Genomic DNA, 19,372 nt, shown 5'->3' with positions numbered 1-19,372 from the left:
ATAGTATCTTGATCACATATGTGACATTACATCATGGTTTATATTTGGTTCAACTGAGTCTAAGGGGGGGAGGGGGAGGGGAGGGGGGAGGAAGAAGGGGGGAGGGGGAGGTGGGGAGGGGGAGGGGGAGGTGGGGAGGGGGAGGTGGGGAAGGGGAGGTGGGGGAGGGGAGGTGGGGGAGGGGAGGTGGGGGAGGGGAGGTGGGGGAGGGGAGGTGGGGGAGGGGAGGTGGGGGAGGGGAGGTGGGGGAGGGGAGGTGGGGGAGGGGAGGTGGGGGAGGGGAGGGGGAGGTGGGGAGGGGGAGGTGGGGAGGGGGAGGTGGGGAGGGGGAGGTGGGGAGGGGGAGGTGGGGAGGGGGAGGTGGGGAGGGGGAGGTGGGGGGGTGGAGTGGGAGGAATGGGGGGAGGGAGGGGAGGGATGGGGGAGAGGGGAAGGGGGGGGGAGGGGGAGGGGGGTGGGAGGTAGGAGAGGATGCTGCACCAATGCAGGAGAGGTTTGGGCCCAACAGGTCCACTTGGTCTAATAGCATTTAAAGACTAGACAGTCCAAGTTAGGCTGGGGCTAAATTTGTTAATATCAGTCTTATTAATAAGATTCGCAAAACCCAATTTAACATGCTCGTCCAGACTATCTATGGCTAAGAGACTACCCAGGCATCTTTTGTGGTGGAATCGAGTTTCTAGCCACAATTCTGATTTGCGACCGATTCAGGTTACAAACAGTTCTCAGGAAAGGAACCCTGCCTTAACTCAAAGAGGACCTGCATAAGGTAATGTTATTGGTTTTGTCTCATAACCATTCTATTGACTTTCCAGGTTATATTGTCCAAATCATTTGTACCAGATTTCTATCTACTTTGTTAATTAACCACATTCCACTCCAAGCCTCACACTACACTACCCAAAGCAGACTGCAAACATTCTAGCTGCATTTGAACTGATAAGCTGAATGTTGTTAGTTTTGAGTCTTGACCGCCTGCTGAGACCAAGCATAAAGTAGAAAGATCATTAAAAAAAACTATTCAAATGAATTAAAGGTCAGCCAGTGAATAAAACAAACGGGAACATGAATCTAACAGACAGCAGGAACCTTCGTAGATCATGGGGACTGAATTTTAACTTTTGATTTTGCATTTTTGGGGTAGATGTTGAATTTGTCCTGCTTACTCATAAGGATGCATCTCAGCCAGCCTATGTCACCTCCACATGTCAACTTCACAGGGCTATTGCACTCTCAATACACTTTTTGTTTAAAAGTGAAAATTATTATACTTTCCTGTGATCTATTTATTGTCCATCATACCAAAGCAAACTCTCTGTAAGTGAAATAATATTACCATTAGCTCATAGCATCTACAAACCACTGCATCCAATGAACCATAAAACTTGTTCTGGTAATTGTGGCCCACATAACTCACTCTGCATTGTGTAATGATCCTCTTTTGTCATGCCATCCTCAGCATCATCATATATCCTGCAGGCTATTTGTCTGTTGGCAGTCTCCAGGCGATCTATGTAGAAATTTAAAAGAAACTTCAATATTGCTAAAATACTATTTGTGATAAGATATTGCAGAATAGACATAGAAACATAGAAAACTCATGCAGGAGTAGGCCATTTGGCCCTTCGAGCCAGCACCGCCATTCAATATGATCACGGCTGATCATCCAGAATCAGTACCCTGTTCCTGCTTTTTCCTCATTTCCCTTGATTCCGTTAGCCCCAAGAGCTCTATCTAACTTTCTCTTGAATACATCCAGTGAATTGGCCTCCACTGCCTGGTGTGGCAGAGAATTCCACAGATTCACAACTCGCTGGGTGATAGAGTTTTTCCTCATCTCTGTCCTAAGTGGGGAAAAACTTTTTCAAGTAATAAACTGATTGAGGCAAACAAAATTTTGCTCTACATAGCAATACTACTTCCAATAAAATTTCCAGAAGTTCTGCCGCAAAGAATGTGAATAATGCCTTTAGAACCCAACTTCGAACAAAACTTGTCATAACAGGAGCTAGATTCGTTCATTAATATAATCCTTTCTCAAACCTAGATTACCTCAAAAGTTGTTCTACCGAAATAACTTTTAAACTATAGTCTTTGTTGTAATGTTGCAAATGCTGCAACTATTTTGTGCATTGTAAGCTTTCAAAAACAGCAGTGAAATAGGGACTGTTTTTTTGCTCTGTTGGAATTATTTGAACGATACCTGTTAGCCAGGAAATGCTGTCAAGAAAATTGCTGCTTCAGTTATGGGTTCAGTTTATCATCTCAATTAAAAGATAAAATCTCAGCACATAAACCCAGAAGCCAGAATGCAATATTGAGACATGTTATGTAAAATGCCCTGAAGATAATAATCAATGCAAAATTAACTTTTGAACTGCAGGACATCCTGTTAATTTGACACCCAACAGTGAACTTGCCAAGATTCCCCAGCACTTACATTGGGCAATGTATTAATGGATCCGGTGAGAGTTGAGACACAAACAGGTTCCACCAGCCCATTTACATCAAATGGAGATTTTACGGATGCAAAGAACAACAATCAGAATAAGTTACACAAGTTCCCAATGATATCCAGTTGCTTCAAGTGCATCCGACAGGATTGAGAAATCACAAGGAGGATGGACCCGGTATGAAACAGTGATCACAGGGACTACACTTGACACCCATAACTGGCCTGTGAAATCATCCCTGGGAGTGCAGCTTCTCAATGGGGCTGCCAAATCACACACAGCCTTTCTGTCCATACTGTAATTATTTTAATCAAAGTCTGAAGGTGCAAAATGCTACTGAGATATTATTCGCATGAAAGTGTCACACGACTGTGGCCGATAGCAGGATGCATAACAAAGAGATTGAAGATAAAACTGTACAGCACAGGAACATGCACTTCACCCCACAATGTCTGTGCCAAACATGATGCCAAGACTAACTCATATCTGCTGCACATAATCCATATCCCTCTATTCCATGAGGGAATATCCATGTGCCTATCTAAAAGCCTCTTAAATACATCTGTCATATCTGCCCACATCACCATCCTCGGCAGTGTCTTCCAGGCACTCACCACCCTCTGTGCAACAACAAAAAACAACTTGCCATACACATATCTCCTTTAAACTTTGCTTTTCTCACCTTAAGGCTATGTCCACTTGTGTTTGATATTTCAATTCTGGAAAATGTTCTGACTGTCTACCCTATCGATGCCTCTCACAATTTTACATAATTCTTCCCTCAATCTCTGCCGTTCCAGAGAAAAAAAATAAAAGTATGTTCAACCTCTCCTTGTAGCTAATACCCTTTAATCCAGGCATCGTTTAAGTAAACCTCTTCTGCACCCTTTGCAAAGCCTCCACATTCTTTCTGTTTTGGGGTGACCAGCAATACTCCAAATGTGGCCTAATCACGTTTACTTTTATTTTAGTTTATTATTGTCACATGTACTGAGGCACAGAGAAACGCTTTATTTTGCGTGCTATCTAGTCAGAGAAAAGACAACATGAATACAGTCAAGCCGTGTACAGATAAAGGATATGTGGAGAATGTTTTCTGGGAAAGACACATAAGCAGGTTATTAGCTTCTTCATCCAAACTTACCTTATAACCCCAAATATGTTAATCAAATCTTCAAACAAGAATAAAAATGACAATGGTCCCATGTACTTGAATGCTCAAAGGAAAAGTACCAGCAAACCAAACACGAAGCTTAGTTAAATGATAGAAGGTATGAAAATATTGTGCTGGATTTTGTTTGTTACTCTAAAGCACTGACTGTTAGCCTGCTCTACAAGAGCAAATTAAAATGTTTGGAATGTGCTTCTGATAAAAGCAGACCGTTAATAAAACAATTTCATAATACCTCGGAGGTCCCTGTTGAAATCATGTAATCTTCGTATTTCCCCTTCCAGTTTGTTCCTCATTGCTTTATCCAGAGTTTCTCGTTTGGTGCTGGACTTCACCAAATTCTCATGGGCTTCTGAGATCCGCTGAATATCCATTTCAAACTGCAAAAGGACATTAAATAGTGCATTGTTACCCATTATCTCCATTTAGTTTAATTTCTTAATGGGCTATTGAAAGGGGAAAGCACATGATTTGCTTTCAAGAGTAACATGACATGTGATTTTGTTAATATGAATAGATATCAAAACAAATTTCTTGAAGCTCATAGACATATCTATTGTGTTTGGAAGTAGTTGCTAATGGCATAAAGTGGAACAAACGGGAAAGTATGTTTTCATACCAGGCAATGACAGGTAATGAAAGAAAGGCCTCACATTCCTGTACTCAAATGTAACTCAACAGAAAGTTTTAATCCAGATGGCCAATTATAAAAGCAGTTACTTAAAATCATTCAACTGTGTTGCTTGAGAGATAGACAAGAATGCACAGTGCAACAACAGTGTGGAATAACTCAAGTTGTGGCTGTAGGCAGGATATCAATGTCAGTCCATTAACCAAAAGTGAACCTGAACTATTTTCAAACATCATTGTATTTCAAAAATAATCCCTCTGAAGATCATAAGTAATTCCACAAAAAGCCCCATTAAGAATGCATACAATAAATCACCAACACAATTGGAATAAAGATCCTCACATGTTGACAAAATATTAACAATGGAATCCTACAAATGTTGGCTGTTTTAACAAAATATGCTCCACTTTTACCTTTGATGAACATGGAAACAGCAGCACAGAACAAATCTGGAGCAAGTTAGCTGGTAAACCTTTGTTTTAAAATAAGGGGAAATTAAATACTGCATCAAAATTAATATGTTGTGGAATGAGGAAACACGGAAGTTGGACATTGTGGACAATCAATGGCTCCAATTGGGTTGGGTGACCGGCATTAACTTTGAACTGTACAACAGGAACAAAAATAATTCCATTATTTTTCTCCAATATTTATTTCATGCCCTTGCCTCTGATCTTGTACAAATCCTTGATCTCACTGTTCTGCACAAATAATCTGTGAGAAAGGCGATGTTCTAATCTGGATCTCATTTCCATGGATGGTGTCACACCTGATGCCAGTGCACATCAGAAAATTACCAATAGAACTCCGCACTTCTCCAGTAATTTTGGTGACATTCAATGTATTTTACCATTGGTGCAGGTATGAAACTTCAGGCCTTTGACTACGAATTTGAATGATAAGATAAAAGAGCATATGATACGATATGATAGAACTTTATTTATCCCAGGAGGGAAATTGATCTGGCAACACTCATAAAAACACAAAATACATGAAACATGAAATTAAAGTGATGAGTGGAAAGGATTGGGGATATGCAAAGATTGGGGCGTGGGGGAAGTCAGTCTCAGTCTACCCCACGACAGAAGGGGGAGGAGTTGTACAGTTTGATAGCCACAGGGAAGAATGATCTCCTGTGGTATTCTGTCCTGCATCTTGGTGGAACCAGTCTGTTGCTGAAGGTGCTCCTCAGGTTACCAAATAGGAACAGCGGCAGGCTGTCAAACTATTCAAGTTTGCTCCATTCATCATGGTTTTGTGTCACCTTCCCACATATCCCCATATCCATTGATTCCCTTAATATTCATAAATCTAATCATCACCATTTTGAATGAATTCAATCCCAAGCCTCCACAGCCTTTAAGCCTAGAGAATTCAAAGATTCACCAGACTCTCGAGTGAAGAAAATCTGCTCATCATAGTTTCAAACAGCCCACCTCTTTTTATGAATTTTGAAAGGTTCAATGAGACCTCACGTTCACACACTATGCAGAATATGGGCCTAATCCACTCAATCTCTCTTCAAACAGCAAACCTGTCATCCCTGAAAGCAGTCCAGTGAATCTGTGCTGCTATGGCAAGTGCACCCTTTTCTGGGTAAGTGGATCAGTATATAATACTCGAGACGTGTTCCAACAGTGTGGGAGGAAACTGGAGCACCGCAAGACTTTCAAATTCCACATTCCAATCCTCTCATAATAAAGACCAACATATCATTTACCTTAATGTAATAGAAATGAACTGCAATTGCTGGTTTATACCAAAGATGGACACAAAATGTTGGAGTAACTCTGCGGGTCAGATAGTATCTCAGTGGAAAATGGCTAGGTGATGTTTCGGGCTGATTGTTGGGAGGAGGAACCAGAAGCAAAAACAGACCAGGACAAATCAGGGCTGGCAACAGATGACATCAGGCAGAGTGGTTCTGATTGGCTGATTGTTAGTTAGGGGTGGTGTGATGCCAAGAGGGATACAGCATTGCAAACCACGGAACGAAATAACCGACTTCTAATGTCATTTGCCTTTCTAAATTGTTGGTTGTGCCAGCATTTTGGTTTTCAGCAACTTGATTAAAAGGATAACTTGGCCCCTTTAAACATCAATTTCATCCCACATTTAACGAACACTTTTCCACAATTTCTTGCCGACTCACTCAGCTTATTTACATTCCCTGGAGCATCTTGATATTCTCCTCAAAGCTCAGACTCCATCCAGTTTTGTACCAACAGCAAACGTGGTAATATGACATTTGGTCCCCTCAGCCAAGACGTATAAAACATGAATAGCTGGGCACCAAAGCGCCAGTCCCTGCTGTAAACACTCATCACAAATAGCCAACTTGAGAAGGACCCATTTATTCCCAATTTGTTTTCTGTCTGTTAGCTATTCTAAATTCCTATAATTACATTAACCATAATTCCGCATGCTCTAATGCTATTCACCAACCCTTGTGTGCGACTCTAACAAAAACGTTCCAAATACTGCCTCTCTTTTACCTTTTCCATTAATCACATCATCAAAAATCTCCAGATTATTCAGACGTGGTTTTGCTTTAATAATCTGTTCCGTTTTTTCAGTCTTAAGGCGTATTAGTTACTATATCCTTCATTACAGATTCCAATGATTTCCCTCATCATGACATTAGTTTAACAGGTTACCGCTTTCCTATTTTCTCTCTGCTTTTCTTAAATGGCCAGGGAGATTGCTATCCTCCAATGTGCAGGGACAACTCCAGAAGCTGTGGAATTTTGGAAGACGAAAACCACCATCTCCAGGGGCATCACACACGGAGATGACAAGAGATAATGAGTGTAAAATGGAGAGGGAAATGAAATAACGGCGAACCAAATCTAAAAAGCAAAATAATGTAGCACAGCTAACACAATGGACAAAATGTCATAAGCTGTACACAAAGTCATAGACAATAACAAAGAATGAGTAGGCTGGAAGCAAGAGCTGAACTTGACCTTAAAGTTGCAGTATTTTGCACTACATGTTGCTGAAAGATCAAGTTGATAACTTTAAGGTATCCAAAATTGAAGTGAATAAAGCAATGTGCAAATCTTTAAACAATCACATTGAAGGATTGTGAAATTAAAAATGCAAGCACTGAATGGGAAGTAGAATTAGTAAATATTAGATTAAATGTCAAATCATGCCAAAAAAAACCCCGATTTGATCAAGAGGATCAAAAGAAAATAAATTTGCGACTCCAAAACGTCTAACTATTAAAACCAAGGATCGAGGTTAGACTTATAATAGTTAACTTCCATTGCCTAGGGGTTAAAAATTAATAATCAACATTTATTACTCTGGCAATATGATATTTTGAATGAAATTAATAAAATTAGTTTGTGACATTTAGTTCACATTAACTTTACAATGTGCAATGCATTTCAATGGTGAGATAAATGGTAGCAAGCAAAGTTCTTGATGAGACAGCGTATTGCTCCAGTTTTATTTGTATTATCAGTTAGATCTGCCCAACCCTATAGTTGTAGGATGGTTATGAATTACATAATCATTCATCGACCAGTATGCCTGTTTGTTTATGCCATTTGTAAGTACCTAGAGTTTTGGAAAATTCAGTTATTTTCTTCACTTTTCTCATTTCCAAACTATGTTTGAACCGACTTAGCACCAATAATTTGATTTTCGTAGGAATCTGCAAATAACCTTTTCAGTTGCTTGTGAGGAACACATTAGATAGAAACAATGTTTCTGGAACATTCTCAAGTATGAGGAGCAGCACCTCAAATGGTAGATGAGTAAATCAGCATGCAGTAAAGCCTTGGCAGCAAAGTGGAAGAGCTGAAACAAGTGGTCTGACATACCTGGCTAGAGCTGTCATCATTTATAAAATATTCTCTTGGGTATGGATGGGAACAATATCCAGAGCATCAGAGCAAATTAATATATTAGTCTCTCATGAACTTACATCATTGAACACAATGCTAAAGATCAAACAGATTGCTATAGTCTCAACTTCATCACCTAAATATGGTGCACTTGTGCTTTATGGACCTTGACTATTATTCCATATTTTTAAGTCCATCGAGTATTGGGAGTTAGCATTTGGATTTTCCTCCTGCGTGCAGCAAAGTTGTATTTTTAAGGTCGAGTCAGTTGGTAAACAAGAGGAGCAGAGTAGATGAGTTGCAGAATTGAGGTGACAATCAGATCAGTCATGATCGTATTAAATAGCACATCAGGGTAGTGGGACCCACCTCCTCCTCTTTCTTCGAAGGTAGACACAAAATGCCGGAGTAACTTAGTGGGTCAGGCAGCATCTCTGGAGAGAAGGAATGGGTAACGTTTCGGATCGAGACCCTTCTTCAGATTGATGTCAGGGGACAATAGACAATAGACAATAGGTGTGGGAGGAGGCCATTCGGCCCTTCGAGCCAGCACCGCCATTCAATGTGATCATGGCTGATCATTCTCAATCAGTACCCCGTTCCTGCCTTCTCCCCATACCCCCTGACTCCGCTATCCTTAAGAGCTCTATCTAGCTCTCTCTTGAATGCATTCAGAGAATTGGCCTCCACTGCCTTCTGAGGCAGAGAATTCCACAGATTCACAACTCTCTGACTGAAAATGTTTTTCCTCATTTCAGTTCTAAATGGCCTACCCCTTATTCTTAAACTGTGGCCCCTTGTTCTGGACTCCCCCAACATTGGGAACATGTTTCCTGCCTCTAACGTGTCCAACCCCTTAATAATCTTATACGTTTCGATAAGATCTCCTCTCATCCTTCTAAATTCCAGTGTATACAAGCCTAGTCGCTCCAGTCTTTCAACATATGATAGTCCCGCCATTCCGGGAATTAACCTAGTAAACCTACGCTGCACGCCCTCAATAGCAAGAATATCCTTCCTCAAATTTGGAGACCAAAACTGCACACAGTACTCCTGGTGCGGTCTCACTAGGGCCCTGTACAACTGCAGAAGGACCTCTTTGCTCCTATACTCAACTCCTCTTGTTATGAGGGGGCGGGACAAAGATATGATGAAGTTATTGAGGAGATGGAGAGCATGTGAGGTGTCTTGGACATTGGTAGGGAGGGATTGGAACAGGGGGGATAGGATGGAGTCGAGGTGGGTGGAAATTAATTTGGTGGGACATGAACAGGTAGAAACAATGGGTCTGCCAGGACAGTTCTGTTTGTGGATTTTGGGGAGAAGGTAAAATCGGGCCGTGCGGGGCTGGGGAACGATAAGGTTGGAGGCATTAGAGGGCAGAGAGCCGGAAGTTGTGAGATCAGTGATGGTGTTAGAGATTAAGGCGTGGTGCTCGTTAGGGGGGTCATGGTCCAAGGATAATTAGGAAGAGGTGGCTGAGAATTGTCGTCTGGCCTCAGTCCGGTAGAGGTCAGCGCGCCAGACTACCACGGCACCTCCCTTGTCAGCGGGTTTGATAACTAAGTCGGGGTTGCTGCAGAGTGAGTGGAGGGCTGTACGTTCAGGAGGGGAGAGGAGATAGTTCCTCTGTCCCTCTCTTTCCCCTCCCCTTCCCAGTTCTCCCATTAGTCTTCCTGTCTCCTACTACATCCTATCTTTGTCCCGCCCCCTCCCGACATCAGTCTGAAGAAGGGTCTCGACTCGAAACTTCACCAATTCCTTCTCTCCAGAGGTGCTGCCTGACCCACTGAGTTACTCCAGCATTTTGTGTCTACCTTCGATTTAAACCAGCATCTGCAGTTTTCTTTCCTCCTCTTTCTTCATATTTGTCTATGATCTGCTTACTATTATTGTTATTATTGCACTATTATTGTTTGTTGGCTTTTGATGGGGTTTTTTATGATCATACATATTATATAATAATCTGTATATATGTGTGTATATATACATACACTGACGTTTTTTTCTCGTTTATTATATTGTTTACAGAGTACTATGTTTATATATTCTGTCGTGCTGCTGCAATAAGAATTTCATTGTTCTACCTGGGAATGACAATAAAACACTCTTGACATGAAGATCTCACTGGCTCTACTTGGCTTTATCATATGATAGAAATATTAAACTATACCAACCTGAGAAACAAAGATCCTCACCCAAGCATCATGTGTAAACAATATTGGAGGTGGGCTAGACTACCACTATAGCAATGTTACATTTCACTGATTAAATCAGGTTTAATAATGTATATTTTTAAAACCTCAGCACACTGATGCCAACTATCACAGCAGTGTGTGTTTTCTGCCAAGGACAAGAGAAACCATCAGATATTCATACTTTGAATCATTTTAAGACAGTATGCTGCATTAAATCAAAGAATATCCAAATGGGCACACTTTGCTACTTGCTTCAGTACATCTATTTAACAAAACTTCTGTCATGCAACTTGAATTTGATTTGTCCGTGCATTTGCAATTTACTCATTAGATTCAGAAATAGAAAGAGAGCACTTCATTAAAAACTCTGCTCTGCGTCCAGACTTTGAAAATGACTTGGAGAAATTCCGATGATCTAAATAATCTAAAATAAACAAAACATTTTATTTGGACTGGAATCTTAAAATGGCAGGCAATCATTTGCATCAAACAACTTCTGTCGGACAGACTAGATCTCTGGACAAAAACAAAAGGTCCAACAGATTTGTAATTCATTTGGTTTTGTTTGGGCCCTGACTGAAATTACTTCTAGTTTGGTTTGACCTGTAATGCTATCTGCTAAAACATGCTGTACTGTAGCAAATATGAGCATAAAGCATGAAACAAAAGAAGCTCATTCAATGCTGGGCACATTCCTTTCCACAGTGTTGTAATCTAAGGTCAGATGGAAGCCATTTTATCCATTATGCCTGTGCTTGTACAAATGCCACATTGGATCTAACCACCACAAATCAATATATATCAGCCACAGACAGTCTGACTTTGATCGTTCAACCATTATAGGAAATTAGCACTCTAAATAGCATAATAGAAGGAAATAAGTAAACACCCAGCCATCTATAGTTAATCCTTCCCTGTGCCCATTATTTTTTCCTATTCTTTTCATTGAGCAAAAATGAAACTTGGATAAAGTATCTGTTGGCCCCATTACTAATAAGGTGCCACACAGTGACACTCTCTGGCCATGATTGCCAGCAGGCAGTGAAGAAAGCCAATGGAATGTTGGCCTTCATAACGAGAGGATTTCAGTATAGGAGTAAAGAGGTTCTTCTGCAGTTGTATAGGGCCCTGGTAAGACCACATCTGGAGTATTGTGTACAGTTTTGGTCTAATTTGAGGAAGGACATCCTTGTAATTGAGGCAGTGCAGTATAGGTTCATGAGATTGATCCCTGGGATTGCAGGACTGTCATATGAGGAAAAATTGAAAAGACTAGGCTTGTATTCACTGGAGTTTAGAAGGATGAGAGGGGATCTTATAGGAACATAAAATTATAAAAGGACTGGACAAGCTAGATGCAGGAAAAATGTTCCCAATGTTGGGCGAGTCGAGAACCAGGGGCCACAGTCTTAGAATAAAGGGGAGGCCATTTAAAACTGAGGTGAGAAAAAACTTTTTCACCCAGAGAGTTGTGAATTTGTGGAATTCTCTGCCACAGAGGGCAGTGGAAGCCAAATCACTGGATGGATTTAAGAGAGAGTTAGATAGAGCTCTAGGGGCTAGTGGAATCAAGGGATATGGGGAGAAGGCAGGCACGGGTTATTGATTGGGGACGATCAGCCAAGATCACAATGAATGGCGGTGCTGGCTTGAAGGGCCGAATGGCCTCCTCCTGCACCTATTTTCTATGTTTCTATGTTAAAACCCACGCGGTCACAGGGAAAACGTACAAACTCCGTGCAGACAGCATCCGTAGTCAGGATCGAACCCAGATCTTTGCCCCTGCAAGGCAGCAACTCTACCTCTGCCCCACCGGGCCAGCCTCGTTGGAGATGTCTGTTCTAGCTTCTCTAAAGAATTTGTAACATTGCCAAGTGGATTGCCTGCACATTACCACAGGATCACTGGTGCTATAAATAGTATATTCAATCACAGAAGATCTCCAATGGCACCTAATTCAATGCCATCATGAACAGGTATTTTACTACTTAAGAGATAGTTGATAGACACAGTAAATCATAACCGGCTCTTCATTCATCACTCTTGGGCCCAGATAAACCAAAAATATTCTCAGTGAATATAACAAATAAGAGAAAGAATACAAATATAATCTACAAAGTGGAGAGAAACTCATTCTAAAGTAATTTCCCAGCAGGTGAGAAATTCAACCCCAACTTCTAAAGTAAATTGCTTTGAAACATTTTGCAGCTAAATAGAGACAGGAGCCACTAGCATATTCTGGCTCGATGGCGATAAAAATCAGGAGGAATATGACGCTGTTTTCTGCCCAAATGACAACATTATTTGTGTAAATAATTATTAACAATAAGAGGATGCTAATAGCTCCTGTCTCTGTTAAACAGCAAAAATGCCATTGGTCATTAACTAGTGGTTCCTTAAAAGCTTTACCCCATCCCACATTCAAAAGCATCATGTATCCCATTAACTTTAATGGGAAATAAAAATGTTGTTCTGATCACATGCAGCAGATTGCTGTCTGAAAACACCCATGCTCCACTGTTTAGCAGGGCTGAAATATGATCTCGTAAAAAACAATTTTTGATATATGCATTTTGAACTGAGCGCAGTTCATGAATACATTCTTTTTAAAAGGACTCAATAGTTATGAGAGGTGAGAAGAGCGAGTTTGCACCGATTTTATTACAAGAGCCTAAATGTTTCCATATGTCCATTACAGGTTTAGATCTAGGTTTATTATTGCCCACAGTATCGAGGTACTGTGAAAGCTTTGTTTTAACAGATCGGATATACCGTACGTCAATACAATCAAGTTACACTCAAGTACAAAAGATAGCGCAAAGGGGAAGATACAAAGTGCCAAATAGAGTTCCCAGCATTGTCGCGCATCAGTTCTATAGACAAAGTCCAATGCTCTCAATGGGGTAGAGGTGAATCAGACCGTACCGTGTCTTATGGGACGACCATTCGGAAGCCTGATAACAGAGGCAAGTTCATTATAAATAAATTGTGAACTGACGCAGTTATGTGGCAACTCTACTTAATTAACCTGACTTAACTTAGAAATGTGGAGGACACGCCCATTCTTTGACACAGAGTTGTTACCTATTAATCAAAAGTGCTAAATTGCAGCATTAATAACCTGCACCCAATAGTTAAGGTACTTCACAGTTTTGGAGGGCAATAGGGAATGGGCAGAGGGACAAAGAGGAAAATTAGATACTAGGCAGAAATTTAAGAGTTACAAGTTTCTAAAAGAAAAAATATATTAAAAGAAAGTAAAATTTAAAGCAGGTTTAGAAAAATGGGGAAATTGTTATTGCGGTTCGATTGGTTTATGTTGGTTTATGTTGTATTACTGATGGAATAGATAGAGCAGGAAAGGGTTTTGCACAAACTGACGTTGACGGATTAAAAAGTACATTTAGATTTAAAATTACTTGGGAAGAAAGTTTGCAACATATACATCAGTGTTCACTAAACGCCAGACATTCTCTAATACAATTTAAAGTAATACATAGGTTACACTATTCAAAAACAAAACTACATAAAATTTTCCAACATATCTCACCTAAATGTGATAAATGTCAACATTTAGAAGCTACATTATTTCATATGTTTGCAAACTGTATAAAAATTAAAAAATTCTGGGTAAATATTTTTAGCATAATATCTAAAGTAACCAGCACACAATTGGACCCAGATCCAAAATTAATTATACTCGGAATATTAGAATTAAATCAAACATTTAGAACAACACAAAGAAACTTTATGGATTATAGTTTAATAACAGGAAAAAAATTAATTCTAAAATTTTGGAAAGGCCCTACGGCCCCCACAATCAAAATGTGGATTATAGAAATGACGGAGACCTTAAACGTGGAAAGAATCAGATTTTCCCTGTTGGACAAACAGGAATTATTCATTGGAACATGGTCTCCTTTTATTGATTACTTAAAGGGTCAGAATGGTTCAGCACAGGAACCTGACTAGCACTCGGACTAAAGAATGGATGAAATGCTATACTTTGAAATGTACGAATATATCTCGAAGGAAGTTTTTGTTATTTTAATAAATTTCTCCATTCTTCTTTAACTAACTTTTTCCTTATCTTTATAATTTGTTTTTGTTTTTGTTTTTATTTTTCTTCTCTCTCTTTTCTTTCTTTACTTCATCTATTTCTTTAGTTCTATCTAGTTTTTTAAAAAAAAGGGGCAAAAGGTATTGGAGACAATATAATAATAATTGACAATATTATCAATTTAAAAATGTATGACTGTAAGTTATGTACCTATCTCCAATAAAAAATTTATCTTAAAAAAAAAAAAAGATTTAAAATTAGCAGCTTTACCTATTTGGTGAGGTAGAGTCAGAGTGAAAAAAATGTGGAAACAGGCCCTTTGGCCCAACTTGCCCATACCGGCCAACGTGTCCCAGCTACACTAATCCCACCTGCCGGGGTTTGGTCCAAATCCCTCCAAACCTCTCCTATCCATGTACCTGTCTAACTGTTTCTTAAACATTGGGATAGTCTCAGCCTCAACTACCTCCTCTGGCAGCTTGTTCCATACACCCACCACCCTTTGTGTGAAACGGTACCGCTCAGATTCCTATTAAATCTTTTCCCCTTCACCTTGAACCTATGTCCTCTGGAAAGGTAGCTGGCATACATTCAAAACTGACAATTACGAATTGCCTTGTGTAATGGGTTTCGTGAAATGTTCTTGGATCTTGACGTTCTATTTATTAGTACTATATTAAACAGATGTAGGCAGAATTCAAAATATGCAGGAGGAATGATCATACTCGTTTACTCTTCAAAATGAAAAATACCAGATCAAAACATTTACGTACAACTTACAAATGTTTCATCCCACTCGGCTGGTGATAATTCAAATATCAAATATCCCCCCCCCTTTTTTTCCGATTCACAATGATGGATGTTTCCAATCAGTCTTTTTAAAAAAAATCTTTGCCAAATCAATCAGAGTCATAGAACATTAAAAAAAAGACCTCTTTGCCCCACCATGTCCATGCTGACCATTTTGCCCATCTATTTACATCCCACTTGTCCGCATTAGGACCGTATCCTTCTATATCTTGCCTATGTAAGTGCCTGTCCAAATGTTTCTTAAACATTGTTATTGTATCTATCTCCACCACTTCTTCTGGCAGCATGTTCCAGGTATCAACTACTCTGAGTAAACAAACATACCACTTCGTTCTCCTTTAAATCTCCTCCTTCTCACACTAAAGCCAAGGGCAGCAGGCACAAGGGGGACAATATCGCTCTAAGTATTGCACCATTTTAACTTGTTGCCATTTCTTCAGGTGCTGCTTCAAAATTGTGGAACTCCTGCACTAACACTCAAGGGTACCTTGACTTCTCGGACATTAATGGTTTAAGGTTAATTTACCACTATTTTATAGTTGACAATTGGGTGGCGAGATCTGACCTTTGTGGCAATATCCACATCTTGAATAAATGGTGTGTAAAAAAAAATGGTAGCTATCTAAATTTTAGGATTTTCATGAATATCTCTTTGAGACAAAATTAGTTACTGATTTAATTTTTATTGCCCTTATGGCAAGCTGCCAGAGCGTGGCAAATCTTTGCAAGGTCATGCCACAAGAGGATCTACCATCATTCACCACAATCATTCCACTCCTTTAAGTTACTTTTGTCTGGCTTGATTGTAGTCATGTCTAGTATAATTTGACAAGATAGTCCACAAAATAAAGCTTACTTTATCTAGATACACGCAACAATAATATACCAAAACCAATTTAAAACTGCACTTTCCTGTTTTTGATGCTTCTAACATAAGAACAGGGCGGCACGGTAGTGCAGCGGTAGAGTTGCTACCTTACAGCGCCAGAGACCCGGGTTCTATCCTAACCATTGTTGCTTGTCTGTACGGAGTTTTTATGTTCTCTCCGTGACCTGCGTGGGTTTTCCCTGGGAGCTCCGGTTTCCTTCCACACTCCAAAGACGTACAAGTTTGTAGGTTAATTGCCTTGGTAAAACTGTAAATTGTCCCTAGTGTGTGTAGGATAGTGTTAGGATCGTTGGTCAGCGCGGACCTGGTGTGCCAAACTGCTCTGCATCTGTTCATAGCAACACTCCAACACATTGCATGTGCCCAACAACACCACAGTGATGAAAATAGTAGAAAAAATTAGTGTTGTGCAGGAATGCTGGTTATTACCACTAATCTTTATCAGTTGAGGCATTCTATCAATAACAACAAACTTAGCATAGCCCAAGATGCAAGGCATGCTTTGTCAAGTCACGTTTTATTTTAAAACATGATACCGTCGTAGTGCATGTCTTTTTCTCGAGATGTGCAAATTGTAAGCTTGGTCACTCATTCCACCTTATGCAGTGTTTCAATTGGACTCAGAATGCAAAACAGAAGCACCAAGTTAAATGCTCAACATGTGAGGAGGGGCAAATGCAGATGGGAGCATAATGGCATGAAGGAAATAAATAAAAGCCCTGGCTTAAGATCAGCTCAGAAACGTTGGATATCATCCAGGACCGGCCTTGTCAATTCATGGATCCATTTGAGAGGCGTGATGGTAAATTTGGAGGACTTTACAAGCGGTAAGAACGCAGTACATTTTGAATACTTAAAAAGATCCACAATCTACCTTTCTAAGGTGAATAACAAGCAAATCAGTCTGCAGATAGTCATACTACATGGAAACAAGCCCTTCAGCCCAACCTGCACACAACGATCAACAGGTCCTATCTACACTAGTCCCACCTGCCTGCGTTTGGCCCATATCCCTCTAAACCTAACCTAGGCATGTACCTGTTCAAATATTTCTTAAACGGTGCGTTAGTACCTACACATCCTAGTTCAGCTGGAGGACCATGTCACAACCTTTTTAATTGATGCTATTTGGCCCCTGTGCTTAATAACAACATGCATGTATTTATCATGGTGATGAAATGGACTGGATATGCTGAGGAAGTGCCTAGCAGCCCTGAAGTAATACTGGATTGAATAGTGGAATAGAATCATCAACTGTGACTGAAAACTTGAGTACAATCACACAAGGTGCTGTTACACCTAGCTATGATCATTCCTGTTGAGTGGGATTCAACATCAGGGTCATGTTCATAAAATTTTGAAATTATTTTATTTATCCTTGCAATAAAAGTTAAAAAAAACATTTGCTAAAATCGCAATGTCTTTAGGTTTTAGTTTTCACGTTACACAGCTTTCATTTATATTGGCTATATTTTCTGTTCCTTTAGGCTAATTAATGACGGCAGTAATGTTGCTGTTAGAAAATTGGTTATATAACAGAGTAAGTCATATGGCTAGCAACTGCTGCAAATACCTTAACAATGAACTACCTTCGGAACTTGGCTTGACTTCAATCTGAAAGAACAAAAGAACCACAGTACCTTTTGTAGCTTTGCAGTCTTTTCACAGAAACCATCCAGTTCTTGGCGCAGGGCAAGGTTTTTTTCCGATAACATCTCCACCATCTGCTGCGCACGTGCCACAATTGAAACCGCGTCAACTGAAAGTTGCTGGTTTGTCACAGATGCTGGCTGGGGCTGGGGAGAAGCAGGCGGTATTATTGCCAGTTGCAACTGAGTCCTTTCCAAGGTGCTCTGGGAAGACATGGGACTGTGGTGCTGCAATGGCTGTGGTTGACAAAACACCTGGCATTGCCTGGAAAAACAAAGCAACCACATTGACAATAACATAGTTTATGTGTATAAAGCAGAGCAAGTTTTATGCATCCTGCTACTCCGACCTTTAAGTCGCGCAACATCTGGATGGCCATGACTACATAGCTGAGAACTAAACTCTTGCATTTCCTTCTTGAATCGTACCACCGTTCTTCATTTACAATGATTCAAATCTCCTCCTTTACCCTAGCTTTGGTTCACCAGATCCAATATATCCTGGTGACCTAGTATCATAGAAATATAGAAAATAGGTGCAGGAGTAGGCCATTCAGCCCTTTGAGCCAGCATTGCCATTCAATATGATCATGGCTGATCACCCAAAATCAGTACCCCGTTCCTGCTTTTTCCCCACATCCCTTGATTCCGTTAGCCCTAAGGGCTAAATCTAACTCTCTCTTGAAAATGTCCAGTGAATTGACCTCCACTGCCTTCTGTGGCAGAGAATTCCACAGATTCACAATTCTCTGGGTGAAAAAGGTTTTCCTCAACTCAGTCCTAAATGGCCTACCCCTTATTCTTAAACTGTGACCCCTGGTTCTGGACTTGCCCAACATGGGGATCATTTTTCCTGCCTGTCCAACCACTTAAGAATTTTATATGTTTCTATAAGATCCACTCTCATCCTTCTAAACTCCACTGAATACAAGCCCAGTCGACACATTCTTTCATAATATGTCAGTCCCGCCATCCCGGGAATTAACCTGGTGCACTCCCTCAACAGCAAGTATGCCCTTCCTCAAATTAGGAGACCAAAACTGCTCACAATACTCCAAGTGTGGTCTCACCAGGGCCCTGTACAACTGCAGTAGGACCTCCTTGCTCCTAAACTCAAATCCTCGCGCAATGAAGGCCAATATGCCATTAGCTTTCTTCACTGCCTGCTGTACCTGCATGCTTACTTTCAGTGACTGATGTACAAGAACACCCAGGTCTCGTTGCACCTCCCCTTTTCCTAATCTGACACCATTCAGATAATAATCTGCCTTCCTGTTCTTGCCACCAAAGTGGATAACCTCACATTTATCCACATTATACTGCATCTGCCATGCATCTGCCCACTCACCCAACCTATCCAAGTCACCCTGCAGCCACATAGCATCCTCCTCGCAGCTCACACTGCCACTCAGCTTTGTGTCATCCGCAAACTTGGAGATGTTACATTTAATTCCCTTGTCTAAATCATTAATATATATTGTAAATAACTGGGGTGCCATCACTGAGCCTTGTGGCACCCCACTAGTCACTGCCTGACATTCGGAAAAGGACCCGTTAATTCCTACTCTTTGCTTCCTGTCTGCCAACCAGTTCTCCATCCATGTCAATACCCTACCCCCAATACCATGTGCTCTAATTTTGAACGCTAATCTCT

The 19,372-nt window shown here is 40.5% G+C and overlaps 1 protein-coding gene across 1 annotated transcript in view; it reads right to left on the bottom strand.

Moving 5' to 3' along the window:
• amotl1 (angiomotin like 1) overlaps positions 1-19,372 on the bottom strand; it is a 73,998-nt gene that overhangs the window by 31,671 nt on the left and 22,955 nt on the right. Inside the window, exons 4-6 of the mRNA XM_078403142.1 lie at positions 17,710-17,983; positions 3,860-4,004; positions 1,418-1,510 (exon numbers count right to left, since the gene is read on the bottom strand). Of these exons, the coding sequence (XP_078259268.1) occupies positions 1,418-1,510; positions 3,860-4,004; positions 17,710-17,983 (512 nt within the window). The remainder of the gene's footprint in view (positions 1-1,417; positions 1,511-3,859; positions 4,005-17,709; positions 17,984-19,372) is intronic.

This window comes from Rhinoraja longicauda, chromosome 7 (genome assembly GCF_053455715.1).
Source record: "Rhinoraja longicauda isolate Sanriku21f chromosome 7, sRhiLon1.1, whole genome shotgun sequence".
NCBI classification, from domain to species: Eukaryota; Metazoa; Chordata; class Chondrichthyes; order Rajiformes; family Arhynchobatidae; genus Rhinoraja; species Rhinoraja longicauda.
Note: the sequence above shows the minus strand (reverse complement) of the source record. Positions and strands in the feature narration are given on the sequence as shown.